Source organism: Plecotus auritus, assembly GCF_963455305.1.
Source record: "Plecotus auritus genome assembly, chromosome: 8".
NCBI classification, from domain to species: domain Eukaryota; kingdom Metazoa; phylum Chordata; class Mammalia; order Chiroptera; family Vespertilionidae; genus Plecotus; species Plecotus auritus.
Window position 1 is genome coordinate 97,189,523 of NC_137782.1, and position 15,610 is coordinate 97,205,132.

General features: G+C 49.8%; 1 protein-coding gene across 3 annotated transcripts in view; it reads right to left on the minus strand.

The window, feature by feature from the left end:
- Positions 1-3,154: 3,154 nt before the first annotated feature.
- Positions 3,155-15,610, minus strand: part of TAF4 (TATA-box binding protein associated factor 4) — a 69,430-nt gene continuing 56,974 nt past the window's right edge. For 2 of the 3 annotated variants that reach the window (XM_080686994.1, XM_080686993.1), the window contains exon 16: positions 3,155-4,605. In XM_080686994.1, the coding sequence (XP_080543120.1) occupies positions 4,438-4,605 (168 nt within the window). In that variant the 3' untranslated portion in view covers positions 3,155-4,437. Of the gene's footprint in view, positions 4,606-11,656; positions 11,892-15,610 lie in introns of those variants that run through there. The other variant, XM_080686995.1, reaches the window with a different exon arrangement.

The window sequence follows — 15,610 nt, forward strand, 5'->3', positions numbered from 1 at the left end:
TGGGAGCTGTTTTATTTAAGAAAGAAATTATCTACTCTGACCCTAATTTTAACTGACCCAGGCGGTGTGGGCACCTGCCTCTCTCGGCCCCTGGCAGGTGCCCACCTCCTGTCCCATCTCACCCAGACCCTGGTGCCCTGAGGGACATTTTTGTCCCACATGCACACGTCCCTACCCCATCTGCCCGCCTGCATGCTGCTCATCACAGGTCCCCAGAAGCTGTCCCAGCCCCTGACAACCAAGGCCAGGCTGGGGGATGGTGACGAAAGCAGGACCCAGGTGTAGGAAACGCCCCTGAGCGGAAATACCACCCAAGCAGGGCTGCAGGTGTGGGGGCTGGCCACAGTTATCCCGCACAAATCTGCCACACTGGAGGCCAGGACACAGCATCTCATGGTGAGATTGGGAGACACACTCTGACTCACACTCTGACTCCCACTCTGATTTGGGGGCCACCATCCCAGGAACATGCTACTCATTGATCCCACAACTCACTGAGCTCTCGCAACAGCCCTGAGGGGCACCCAGGCGGAGACCCAGGCCCTGCCTTGGGTGGCCAGCTAACCTGGACCTGCCCTGGGCGCCTACTAAAGGGCCGAGGGAGTGGGGTGTGGCCAAGTGACAGGTCACACACACACACACACACACACCAGGTCACACACACACACACACACACACACACACGGGGGCAGACTTCAGGCGGGCCTCTTCCTCCACCCTCCCTCCCAACCCAAGTGCTCTGGATAACCACCAGGCCCCCAGCACTCCCACTCACCCGCTGCAGCTCTGGAAGGCTGCGGGGAGCTGTCCGTGGTGCTGAGCCTCCAGGTGTGGGTCCAGCGGCCGTGGCTTCAGAAGATGCCTGCAGCAACTTCTGCTGCTTAGGAATAAATTGTCTGCTTGGAAATCAACCTCAAGGATAAGAGTGGGGACAGAGCTCCAGGCACAAGGAGGTCCCTTCGCCCATCCCACCCTGCTGAGTGGGCCATGTGTTGGCGCCCAGGCCAGGGCTGGGACTATGTCGCCCTAATCTCTGCCTCTGCCTTCACATGGCTTCTCTAATCTCCCCCCGCCTCCCTCTTAAGGACACTTGTCACTGGATTTAGGACCCATGATGGCCTCACTTCAAAATCCTTAACTTACTCACACCCAGAGACCCTTTATCCAAATAAGGTCACAGCGCGTGGTTCCGGGGATTGGGACCTATCTTTTGGGGCCATTTTTCAACTGAACACAATTGTTGACATTGAAAAATCGGGAGATTTTAATGCCACCACCCAGCCTCCTCTGCACCTCTCCCTCCACCCCCACCAAAATGAACCAGGGTCTGGGTTCTCTCAGGGGATCATGTGTGTCTGGGGTCAGGGCTACGGGTGTGGAGAAGCTGCTGGAGAGGAAGTGAGAGGGGAGGGCCTGTGACCACTAGGCAGATCCCTGGCTTATCCTCAGGAGGGCAGGGTGCCAACTCTGACCCCACGTGCCACTCCCTTAGCAGGAAGAGCTTGGTCAGCTCCCAGAGGTGACTGGCAGTTGCACATCCCCACCTCCGTGCACCCCACCCCCCAATGCTCAAGTCCCTGATCCTTCCCGCCTGCCCCATCTCCCATGTGTCCTGTGTGCCCAGACTCCTGTGCCCAGCCCTCCTGCCTGGCTCCCCGTGAGCCTCCATGACCCCCCAAAATTGCCCCCAGTCCCCACCCATGTCAAGCCACCTCTTTTCCCTTTCTGAATTCCCCTCCCACTGTACCCTGCCCCCGCTAAGCCCAGGTCCTAGGGGCCCATGCTGCCACCTGGCTGTCACCTGTTGGCCTCAACGCTGGAAAGCTGTCCCTGCACGTCCTCGATGAATGCACTAGCCCCAGCCTCCCCCACGGCCTCCTGGCCATGGCCTCCAGCACAGTCTCACCAGGGCGAGGTACCCCCGCCACCCACAGACACTCCTGCACTGGGAAGGGGTCCCAAGAGCGCCCCAGAGACCCTGTGCCCGCCCTCTGGACTTGCGCCCAACCCCCCCCCACACACACTGCCACTCCTGCCTTCACCACGTCCCCGCCAAGTGTCTTCACACTGGAACATGGCTTTTTTATTCACATTCATTTACTTCTGCATCTTCACTGAGATGTGTTAGATGTGCAATAAACTGCACACGTGCTTATGGAATGCAGTTCGAGAAGTTCTGACATTTGCACCATGGCCAGCACCAAGCCCCTCCCGACTCCCAGGCAGCATAGGCTGTCACAGGTCCCTCTGCATCCCAACGCTGCATCATGGTGACTCTGAGACTCGTAGTGGCTATAAAATGGAAGATTCAGAGACACAGACAGACACGCATAGGGAGAAAACACCACACAGAGGTGAAGGGGTGATGCTTCCCAAGCCCAGGACCGTCCAAGATGCCACAAGCCAGGAGCTGGGGGAGGGGCCTGAAACGGATCACCCCTTGGACACCCAGCCTGCAGACCTGGACGGCAGATGTGCACTATGGACGCCCCATGTGCTGGGCTTGGCTGCACAGCCGCGGCAAGTACAGCAGGTACCACACTGAGAGCAGTGGTTTCCAGTGTGACTTGTAAATAAGCCCACATATTGCTGGAGATCCATCCAATCGGCTAAACTTAATGTGAGAAGTAGACACCAACTCCAATTAAGCCAAAAACTGGTCACTTATGGCTCAAGAGGCAGTGCACTGCTGTGGATGTGACCCCTGAGCCTTGGAGGGAGTCCTACCTGAACCCTCAGATAGACCGGAGGCAAGGCCACCAGGAGACCCCCCCTTCCTCCATGGTTGTGGGTCCTCATCAGGGCTTGGCCATCCAGGCCGCTCACACAGCCTCACCAGCAGGACCCACCACAGGCCTTACCTGGCCTCACCCAGCTGAGCCCCAGCTCATCTGCAGGGACAAGAGCCCTGCTGTCCACACAGCACAGGGCCATCTGTGTCCCGTGGGGTGGCCCAGACTGAGAGCCCACCAAGGTGTGAGCTCAGCTCTGCCAGGCCTTACTCTGCACCGTGGGGTGAGTCCTTGCTAGGTGAGTCACGGGGGCTTAGATACTGGTTCTAACAAGTGGCTCATAAGTAAGCACCTCAGCAGAGTCAGAGCTGAGTCTCTGGCAGTATCTAAAACTGGAAACTGGGAAAAATAGGCAAAACAAATACAGATAAATTTGTTTTTAATAAAGGAGTTAATTTTCTTTCAACCCTATATAAAACAATAGCAATTAAAAACTTCATTTTTGAAAGTAAAATATTTACATATGAACAAGTAACTGTGCAAAATTTACATGAAAAAATGGAAAGACGGGATTTCCTAAAAGACAAAATAAAAGGTGTAACAGTTCTCAGGTGTCGGTAAAAAATACTGATCTTTCAGCTCCCACTCTGGCGAATTAGTCTCCCGTGAGGTTCCCACGGAGAAAGCCAAGTATTTACAGTCATAAAAGTACTATCAATAGACAATTTAATACAATAACCTCTGAAAATATAAAGAACCAATTAGTATATTTGTAATAAAAAAATAGGTACAAAGAAGGGGCTTGCTCTGGGCATCTGTAAAGGGCCCACAGCTCGCACACAGTCTCTTAGCAAAATAATTACAGTTTACAGAGGCGTTTCATGTTATGTGCCAAAATATGTACAAGTACTGACAAAATACACCAGCCATTCTCAACACTTGATTCACACTGAGAAAGTCTTTTGATGATTCTTCTCAACTTTGATTTTATTTCATCTAAGTTTTCACTTTTAGCTAAAAAACACAGTGCAAGTAAAATATATTTATGCTGAAAAGGTTTTCATTTCTTTTAACTTTACAGCTTTACAAACTATAGCAAATAAAATGCATTTGTACAGATGCCGGCCACACATCCGGGAGCCGCCAGGCCGGCTCCGCGAGGCAGGAGAGTGACTCACCCAGAGGCCGTGGTGGGCCGTGTTACTCGAGTGCTGAATGGGGAGGGGGGATAAATAGTCTAAAAATCAGTTTGCTTTGCCAACTGACTGATACAAAAATAAAATAAATGAAATGAGGTCATTGGCTTGCAGACACACACCTACGCAGTAAGTGGGGCTGAACTAAAACCAAATGCACAAATAATGTAAAAGCCGCTAGGAGGCGACATAGGGCAGCTAATTATTTGCTAAACGATTCTGTCAGCTTTTATATATGGCTTGTTTGGCAAGAAGGCCACTCAATCAAAGATGAGTTAGGATTTAGTTGTCCGTTAAGAGTGCCCATGGGCCTCTGTTTTCTCTGTTACAGAAACTTGTTTTCTTCCGGACTGAAGAGTTGACTTAGAAACAGGAATAAAAAACGGTTCCATTGCAAAGAGGTGGCTGTTTTTTAAACAATATCCCATTTGCTTGTTACAAAAAGGCATAATCTGCAAATATATAAAAACGTCCTCAGGCGTCTCTAACGAGATGCCGCAGGTCCTGTGCTACTTAAGGAACGCTTTATAGAGCAACAGTGAATGGCTTGTCTCGCGTTCATTTTCTAAACAAAATATGAGGTCCCTGAGGTTGACCCGCGTGATCCTTTGTCGTGTGAACTGTCGGGGGGTTCCCACACCGGAGCTGCCAGGGACTGCAGAGCCCGGGCCGGACCCCTGGAGATAAAGGAGAAGATAGCCGAATTAGTGGTGCACAGGATAGTCAGAACTCAGGGCAGAAGAAAGGGCAGGGCCAGGTGAGGGCCCCAGGATGGCACGTCTGGGGGCAACTCAAGTCTCCCTTAGTGTCCCAAGGAACCCTGACTGTGGAGGAAGCCAGGTGGGACAGGCCCCATCCCAGAGGCCCACTCCTTGAGCTGAAGTGCTTTATGAGTCCCCACGGGGCGGGGCGAGGCAGGGGCAGGAACCCACAATGACCTGCAGGGCCGCGCTCCAGAACACTAGCCCCTAGCTCCCCAGAGCTCAATCTCCGACCCCTGTGGCCTAAGGAGGGAAGAGGTGGTAGCTCCTGCCCAAGGGCACGGCAGAGCAGCTCCTGGGTTTGTGGCCAACGTCCCCCAATCTCCACGCATCTGGGGGCTCAGGCAGGGCCAATGCCTGGGGCCAGAGTATCATCCCCACTTCACTGACAAAGGCACATTCCTGACGCCACAAGGTCTGGAACTGGACAGGCTGGTGGTCAGCTGGTTGGGCTGCAGCACTCCGTGGTCACTTGGATAAGAGAGGGGCTCCCTGCTGGTCTGAGCGGATGCAGCCTGTACCCGGGGCACTGGGCACGGGTCTGAGTCTCTGGTGCTTGTAGAGACGGAGTCTGGGGGTCCTCCTGGAAGCACCTTGCGGGCCCAGCAGCAGCAGCATCCACGGTCTCAGCACATCATCGCCTCCATCGCACACTCAGGCACAAACCACACAACTCCCACTGCACGGCTCTCGTGTCTCCGAGTGGAGTGGAAACTAAGTCTCTGAGTCTGATGGTTAAAGTTGCTCGTGTATAGTTCAAGTGCAAAACCACCTTGGCGTTTTTATAGCATTTTCTCCAAGTTTAAGGTGGGAGCAGAGGGGCGAGGCCACAGCATTGCAGGTGGCCAGCAGGTGGCAGGTGAGGCCATGCCTGGTCCCCCTACCTGAGCCCATTCCCCAGGGGACCTGGTGGTCCCAGGCATCTCAGGCACATCTTCCACCGATAAATTACATTGTCTGTGCACCCTCTAAGCTCCCCAATAGCCCCCAGCCCCGCAGCCCTCCCATTACTGCTTTTCCTTGTCTGAAAGAACTACCCAATGGAGTGGTTCATGTAAGACTCCAACAGCGCTCCTGAAAAGGCTGTGCTGACAACACAGCTTAGAGGAAGCCACAGATCAGCCCGCAGAGCAGAGGCCAGTGTTGGGCAGGAAAGCTGGGAGGCTCTCGGACGGTGACCTCTCCCCCACCTGAGCTCACAGATGCAGGAGTGTGTCACTCGGAGGAACAAAGGCACCACCTACACGGACCATGTGTCTCTGACACACACTATCAACCTGAACCATGTTTGTGTTTCTGCTTTCAGAACAGCTGAGCGGCTGAAACTGTTAAAAGTCAGAAATCAACATGAACAATATTTTCTAAAAACCAAAACAAATGAGCAAACAAAATAGCAACAATCATGGGCAGAGACAAACTGATGATGGCCAAGGGGTGGGGGTGGGTAAGACCGAGGAAGGTGACTAGGGACGCAAACTCCCAGTTATGGAGTAGGTCACAGGGACGTGACATACGTGCTCGGTGACAGCCTTATCACGGGGCTCCCTTGTAATGCATATAGATAGCAAGTCACTGTGCATGCCTGAAACTAATACAATGTTGTAAGTCAATTGTATTTCTTTTCAAAAAAAGACAAATACTTTAATGCAATATTTTTTGGAAATCAAAACCATTACAAAAAAATCCTGATGGGCAAGCACCCACAGGGCCCATGGGTGTGGCTGCGCACTTCCAGCCGGGGCTCTGAGGTCAAAGAACACAGGAAACCAGCACTTCTCCTGCTTCTGTTGACTTTTATAAAAACCCTGCGCTCAAGGCACCCTACCTGACGCTCAGATTCCTTCTAATTACATGGAGGAGAACTATTTTTTCACTCCTCCCCAATCGGAGGGCAGTGTTCATGTCATACTATGGCACCTGGCTCCAAAGGAGGGTCCAGCCTTGGGGGGTAAGAGGAACCTGAGGAAGAGGCCCTGGCCAGGACAGCAGGACAGCCCCAGCCCTGCAGCTGAAGGACCCACAGGACCTAAGATAAAGAGAGTCTGTTCCCGGCTTAGACGTAGTGACCCTGGACATAACTTGAGTGTGTGAGAGTGAAGAGGGACTGAGTGGGGACAAGTTAAGGTCCTGCAAGAACGAGAATGTCACCATCAGAGGACAGGTGAGCCCTCCCCTCAGCCTAACCAAACAAAAAACCTGCCCAGCTACCCCGACTTTGAAATGCTGCCAGAAGAGGGAGCCATCCGCCCATTCATCTTGTAAAACACCAAAACAGCGAAGTCTAGCAAGGCCCTGAAGAACAGCTGCAAAAATCAGAGCACATGATCCCACATGGTCAGAGACAAACTGTCTGGAAACACAAGAGGACACTGTAGGAGGACACTTTCAACAACAAAAAGTATATATGTAAGCATTTGAGAACAGGAAATCACCTTAAATCAAAAACTCAAAAATTAGGAAAGAAGCAAATTTAAAACCAGAAGAAACAAATTTAAAACCAGGAGAGTTAATTAAACACAAGAAAAAAAAGTGGGAAGAGCCCTAGCCGGTTTGGCTCAGTGGACAGAGCACTGGCCTGCGGACCTAAGGGTCCTGGGTTTGATTCCGGTCAAGGCCATGTACCTCAGTTGCAGGCTCCTCCCCGGCCAGGACCCTGGTCAGGGCTCGTGCAGGAGGCAACCAATCCATGTATTTCTCTCACATCGGTATTTCTCTCTGTCTTTCCCTCTCTCTTCCACTCTCTAAAAATAAATGGAAAAATATCCTAGGGTCAGGATTTTTTTTTAATGGACAGAAAAGACAGAATTAGTTCAGAAATGAGTAAATTCACTGCAACGTGCCCAGGGGAGAACAGACAAATAAAGTGTAGAAAGGCAGGAAAGGAGAAAAGGAGGTGAGGAAAATGAAAAGGATCAGGAAAAAGGACAGGGGAAATGGGAGCCCCCAGAAACCCCCAGAGCCCTGAAGGGGGCAGACAGGTCAGCACTAGGACTTGAACCTACAATCCAAGAAAACCCTCCAGGACAGACAAAGAGCAACACCCCCACACTGAAAGGGCCTAGGAAAATTAACCGCAAAAACTCACTGACATGACCTCCTAACACTTAGTTTCAGAGTCAAAGCTCAGTCCTCTGGTAGAAACAGAAAACAAAAACTCTGAAGACAAGAGAGTTAGCGTGGCATCAGGTTTCTCACAGCCCACGTGCACAGCCAGGCAGCCACTGAGCCCTGAAAGGAAGCACGAGCCCAGCACTCCTAGCCAGCTTGCAGTCCTCCATCCCCGGCCAAAGCAAGCCCCTTTCAGTGTACAAACATGGGGACCGTGCCCCGAGGCCGCATACAGGCTCTGTCACAGGACGGGCACCAGCACATCACAGATGGTGGAAATGAGCATCTGGAATACGAGAATGTGCAGCAACACCAAAGAAAGGATGAGGTAGGAGGACTAGTGACAAGTGTCCTACACTGTGACAGAGGGGAACTGACGTGACACAGAAGAGGAGGGGAGGGAACGGGATAGGCGGAGTTCACTGATGACCGACAGCCAACAAGGTGAGGCTGAAGGTCAAGAAAAATGAATAAGCTGAGTAGTAAACAGTTAAGTGAAAACAGTTAAGAATAAACACTGGAAAAGATTTAAGTGCCAAAGTAACCGCTGAAATACAACTACAGACGGGAAGGAGGAAGGGACCCCAGAACACACAGTGCTGAGTGGAAACGAGGAGGCAAGTGGGGGACCAGCACCTGCGTGTGTACAGCTCAGACTGCCAAGCACAGCAATGCTTCACCTGAAAACAAGCCATGAAAATCAACCCCAGATGTGGGAGTCCCACGCACACAGACAGCAATCAGAGAAGGTCACTGCATGCAAGCAGGGACAGCCCCTGGGAGGGCGAGCCCATCTAAGTAACTCAGAGTGAGGGCTGGGCCTGACACTGTGAGACTAAACAGAACTAAGACCACGAGAACCTCCATTCCCAACGGGACATCTCACAGGGCTGCGCAATTCTGAACCCGAAACCTGCCCATTAGGACGGAACAGGTCAGTCAACCCAGAGGAAGAAGGGGCTGCTGGGAGGAGCCTCTGACCTCAGACTGACCCTGAGGTGCAAGTACAAATCAACTATGTTCAGTCTAGGTGTACATGGGCAGGAACAACACAACACAGACAGTGTGTGCCTGCGGAAGCCACAGGGGCTGAAGGCAGGACATCCCAGGAGGAGGAGCTCACCAGGGCCCAGGCCCTGGTCCCCAAACATGGCTCTCCAACAAAATGAACCAGGGCTCCTCAGAGAAATGGCTGATCTCTTAGTCATGGCAGGAAAAGTAACATAAGCCTAGAACAGTCTGTAGTGTGAGAAAGAAAATCTTTAAAAAGTGATGGCTCGTACTGAAGGACACAGGAGCCAACCTGAAGGAGGCCACAATGAGTGACCGATGATGAGACCCAGGACAGCAGTGCAGTCCTATGTCTCCCACAGACAGTAGTCACAAAGGGAAAGGCAGGAACTTCACAATGAGTCCCCTGCAGGCCCCAGGTGGACCAAGTGTGCAGTTACCACCAGCACTGGGGCCTCCGGACATGACAGGCTGGGAAGGACACAGCACTACTTCTGTAACAGTCCAGCAAAATCATATAACCTGGGTTTAACCACAAGGAAGCATAATATTAGCCCAAATTAAGGGACTTTACCAAATTACCAACTCGTATCCTTCAAAAGTGCCAGGATCAGAAAGGACAGGAAAGACTTGAGTCACAGATGGGAAGAGACCAAGGAACGTGAGGACCAAACAACACAAGGGATCCCAGACAAGGGCCTTCAGCAGGAGAGGACACTGGTGGAAATGGGAAAAACACCAAATCCAGAGGAAAAAGCTGCAAAAGATACATCTGATAAAGAACTGTTATCCACAATATACAAGAACTCTGAACATTCAATAGGAAAACAAACAACCAGATTAAAAAATGGGCCCAAGACCTTCACAGACCCCTTACCAAAGAAGATACGCAGGTGGCAAACAAGCAAATTAAAAGATGTTCCGCGTCCAAGTCATCAGGGAAATGGAAATTAAACAATGAGATTCCACTGCACACCTATCAGAACAGCCAAAATCCAGAGCACTGACAACACCAAGTGCTGGCGAGGACGTGGAGCAGCGGAAACTCTCCTTCACTGCTGGTGGGAATGCAGCTGGTGCAGCCACTTTGGAAGGCAGCTTGGTGTCTCTTACAAACTGAACAGACGCGTGGGACACAGCAGTCACGCTCCCTGGTGTTTACCCAAAGGAGTTGAAAGCTGGTGTCCACACAAAACCTGCACACAGACGTTTACAGCAGCTTTGTTCTTAATTGACAGAACGGGAAGCAGCCCAGATGTCCTTCCGCAGGTGGGTGGATGAATCACCGTGGTCCACCCAGCCAGGGGGATATTATTCAGCACCGAAAAAATAAGCTGTCAGGCCACGAAGAGACACAGAAGAACCTGATGCATGACTAAGTGACAGAAACCAACTGAAAAGGCTACAAACTGTGTGACTCCAGCTGTGCAACACCTGGAAAAGGCAGCGCTGTGGAGACAGTAAAGACCATGGTGGCCAGGGGCTGGGGGGAGGGCGGGGAGAGGGGCACAGAGGATTTTAGGGCCGTGAAACTACTCTGTGTGGTACTATGATGGTAGGCAATGTCATTACACATTGTCCAGCCCCACAGAACGTACAACCCCGAGGGTGACCCCAGTGCACACCGTGGGCTCTGGGTGATGTCAATGCAGGGGCAATGACTGTTACAAACACCCCGCCGGGTGGGCTGTGAGTAGGGGGAGGAGCTACAGGGAACTCTCTGTACTTTCCTCTCAATTTTGCTGTGAACCTAAAACAACTTTAGAAAAAGTTTATTAATTTAAAAATTTAAATTCTGAAAAACAAAATGAAATAAAGTCCTCAGTGAACAGTATAATACCAATGACACATAGTGGGGAATGCTGGGTGACAGATATACAAAAACTCTCGCCCTACCCAGTTTGGCTCAGTGGATAGAGCATTGGCCTGCGGACTGAAGGGTCCCAGGTTCGATTCCAGTCAGGGGCACATGCCCGGGTTGCGGGCTCGATCCCCAGTGGGGGGTGTGCAGGAGGCAATTGATCAATGCTTCTCTCTCATCATTGATGATTCTATCTCTCTCTCTCTCTCCCTTCCTCTCTGAAATTATTTAAAAAATAATAATCCAAAAAAAATTTTTTTTAAAACTCTCCAAAGTTTCTGCAACTTTTCTGTGTGTGTAAAAATTAGTTCAAAATAAAAAGTACGTTTTTTAAAAGACATACTCTGAGGGAATAATCTTAAACTTGGGAATAAAAAGACAAGAGACTGAATACCATCTCTGATGGAGGCAGAGAGAGGACGTTAAAATTCTGGGCTTAGTGTTGACCATCGCACCTACAACACAACTTTTCCTGAAGTCCAATTGGGCAATGCCAACACTGCAGGGAGGCCTCCACAGCCGTCCTTGGTGACAAGCTTCCCACCGGCTCATCTGACTCCCTGGCCTCAGGTCGGTCTCCGCCCTCGCCCACACCCCTACCCGCGTGGAAGCACTGCGCCCTGTCTGTCCTTTAGAGGTTTTCTGGATATTTCACCTCCTAAGTCAAAACACTCTTCCGGGGAACCTGCCCTCCTGTCCTCGCACAGGGACCCGAGCCATTGACATGGTCAGGAAATCAGTTTCATAAGCAAAACACCACACACACTGAGAATAGCACATCACAGATGGTGGAACTAAGTTTCAACCAGGAGGGGCACGGGCCAGGGCAGCGCTGGAGAGAGGCCCTGGGGTGCCCAACCCAGCCTCCATTTCAACATCAACACTGAGCTGGCTTCAGATACTGAAAGGGGCACACGTGACACACAGCACACACACGGAACACCCATGAACGCACACACGCTTGCGCACATGCATGCACGACACGCAGTACACACACACATAAGCACTTGCAGGCACACGCACAACACTCAGCATGCACACACGCTCACACACATGTACGCGCACATATGCGTAGGCGCCGCCCTGAAAGGAACCAGGGCTCTGGACCAGCTGCTGGCGGGGTGCCTGGAGCCCTTGCGCCAGTAGAAATGGGACGCCTGAGGAATGAGGTGACATTTCAAAAGGATATAGAGAGCAGCTTGAAGAAGCCTCCACTGACCATCTAGAAATAACGAGAGGATTGATTACCACCCACTGAGAGCAACAGGAATCCGCCAGTCCGCGCGCATGGTGAACAGATGAGGATGAAGGCATGAGGGAGAAGGCGAAGCTCTTCTTACAGGAGAGGCAGCTAATGATGGAGAAGGTGTGACAACAGACAACCCCAATTGGCACTGGTGGTGTTAGCGTGCAGTGGCAGTTGTATGGGTGCTAAGGCTGGAGGTCTGGTGGGGAAGGAGGTCTGCACAGCCCTGCAACGTCTCCTCATTAAAGACTGATCCCTCTGAGGGCGCAGCATGACTGTACACAGGAGTGACCTGGCAGATACCAGCTGAACCAGGTGGCATCAAGGTCACCAGGTCAACATGGGGGCCTACTGACTGATGACCACAGCAGAGCACCAGCAATCCTGAGCCCAAGGCCTGACCTCTAACCCTGTCCAGAATAGGAACACTTGGAAGAGACTAACAAGGCACACGAACTGGACAAAGAGAAAAGGAGACCGACGCTGCCAGGACAGCTTGTGAAATGTGACCAGTCTGAGGACTGGCCAGTGGCCGGATCCATGCTGATTCCCTCATGACAAGGTTGGATAGGCAGCATCGATGCACATGGGGGTGACAGAACAGCATATCAGAAAAACTGTGTGAGTGTGTACATATGGAAAACAATACAATAATGTAAGAAGAAACTCTGTTTCACGTACTCAGAACTATAAACATACTTTTGCCCCATTCTGTAAACGTACAATACTATATATATAATACCCAAATGCACATACACACAGACATGGGGGTGGGAGAGACAGGGCAAAGAAGAAAATGTGATAAAGTGTTCAGAATGGAAAATCTGAATGAAGGGAGTTCTTTGTACTATTTCTAAAATTCTTCTGTAGGTTTGAAACTATTTTAAAATAAAAACACTTTGAAAGAAGTTCATCAACATATTCAAGGGAGATGGTAACAGGGGCAGCATTTTTAGGATCTTGCCAAAGGCATATATATATAAAAGCCTGGCGATCATTCGACTGTTTGACCGTTCGACTGGTAGCTATGACATGCATTGACCACCAGGGGGCAGATGCTCAACGCACAGGCATAGAAACATGAAACAGACTAATGAATCTCAGAGGAAAGGGGAGAAGGAGGAGGGTGGGAAGAGATTAACCAAAGATCTTATATGCATACTAGAGGTCTGGTGCACACATTTGTGTACCAATGGGGTCCCTTGGCCTGGCCTGAGGGGATCAGGCCAAATCCGTGCACCAGGCATCCAACATCCCTCTAGGGGTCCGGATTGCGAGAGGGTGCAGGCCAGGCCAAGGGATCCCACCAGTGCACAAATCCATGCACCGGGCCTCTAGTATCATATAAATCCCAGAACAACCAGGTAGCAACACCCAAACCAGCAGACACTCTTGAGAACAAAACCAGTGAAGGTGAACCACAGCAGTCACACGCTTCAATGGTATTGCAAAACCATGCAGGGCAAGTCAGAAAAAGGCCACCAGCACCACCAAGCCTACAACCCAGGGGCCAGCAGGCCTTCACTGGAAGAGCAATGGCTCATTCAGAGCAGGAGCTAAACCTGGGAGGATATGTCTACTCACACAGCAGCCCAGTGCTGGGAAGCCTTACAGGACTGACCAGGGCTCCCAGTAACAAAATCAAGCTGAGCAGGAGGGGGGGGGGGGGCAGTGCAGAGAAAGGTGCAGAAAGATAGGGTGGGGAGCTGAGCCATGGACTCTCAGAACATGAGCACCCACACTTGTATTACCATGGAAACAACCCAATCAAGTCACAAACTTCCCTCAAACCACACTGCTTCTTAAAAGTTCAAGAAAACAAATACACAAAAGTGAGCAATTGAAAGCATCAGCATCAAATCCCATAAAAGACTCTACAGGGAAAAGGAGAAAAAGGAGCAAGATAACATCCCTACACACGACAAAAAAACAGATGAAAACTGTAATGTGCTAATTCAAAACAAACTAAAGACATTAAGGAAATAATGACAGGCATGAAACAACAAAAATCAGAATTGACAAAACTTAGAAATGAGGCAACAAAACCAAGAATTAGAAATTAGAAACAAAATTTCATTTGAGAAATGATGACTAAACTAAAAAGAACACAAGAGCAAAGAAGCACAACAAATAACACCTTAAGAAGAAATTACAAAGGTGAAAAAATGAAAAGTATAATTTTTTTAAAAAAGGATAGATTGAAAAGATTCAGGCAAAGAAGGTACAACATAGAGTAATGGGAATCTCTGAAGAGGAAAACAAAATAGAAAGGTACCATTAAAGAAAGTGTTCCTGAATGAAATAGGATCTGATGCTGTATGCTGAAAGGACACACATACACTGAAAAGGCCAATCCAGACTAACCAACTCCACGTAAATGAAAGGCTTAAAGAAAAGAATTCTCTGGGCATCTTGGGGCAAAAAGAACATAATACACAGAGAAATGCAGTATCATCAGACTTGGGGCAGCACTTTCTCCCAGGAACCAGTATCTGGAGTGACACATGTAAGGTTCTCAAGGAAAGAAACATGAGCCAAGGATTTTATGGCTGTTAGAACTGATCTTCAAATAGAAAAGGCAGTTATCAAGATGCAAGAACTTGGGGAACGGTGTCTCCATGAACCATTCCAAAAAAGTCTGGTAGAGTGAGATTCAGAAAAACAAAATGACGAGACCGATGTCAGCATAGAGAGTAGTCATCAGTATCAAATACACAGTTTCTTCCTGAACTGAGAGTACAGGAGCTACAGGGAGAGGGCAGACCAGGGAAGCGCTACAGTGCAGTACTTTTGTGGTGAGCCAACGCCTTCCACACTCCTGGCACCCAGGAGTAAAGACCCACCCTCCGAAAACCTAAAACCAACCTGGACGGGGTAGGCAGAGCTTGCAGGTGAAGCTGCTAGGTCAGAGGGGCTTCTGAGACCCCATGAGCTTCCTACAGATCCTTTCCAACACCAAAGTAAAAAACAAGCCGAGTGGCAGGACTTCCTGCTGAAACATGAACAACGCTCTTCAGAGGAAGACAAAATCCAGAGTCAACCAGCACGTCAGGCACAATAGTCAGCACTCGATCAACAATCACTAGACACACAGAGAAACAGAAAGTATGAACTGCAGTTGGGGGGAAAGGCAGCCTGAGATGAGCCTGAGACAGCCCAAATGTTGGACTTGACAAAGATATCAAATAGCTTTCATAGACAGGATGAAAGAAAAATGGGAAAATATGGTGTCCACAAGGGGTAACCAGGAAGCTCAGCCAAGAATTAGAAACCATAGAGACCTAAGTGAAAACCCTGCAACTTCAGAATACATTAGCAATGAAAATCTCACTGAAGGGGCTTGCTTCACAGCCACCTGGACATGTGGTTGGGGAACTTGAGGATAAGTCAGTAGAAATTATCCAGTCTGAAAAAAAGGTGCAATGTACATGTAACTGGGAGTCCCAGTAAAAAAAAAAAAAAAAAAGACAACAGAAAAGAATTTTGAAGAAATAAAAGCCAAGATATTCCAAATTTGAGGAAAAATACTCTCCTAAAGATCTAAGAACTCCAAGCAGGTTAAGTATCAACAGAACTGAATCTGAACACAACACAGAAAACTTCTGACAATCTCAAAAATATAAAGGAGAGGAGTGAGATGTACAGGGAACAGGGACCTGGAAGACAGTGGAACAACAGCTTAAAGTAGGATGGTT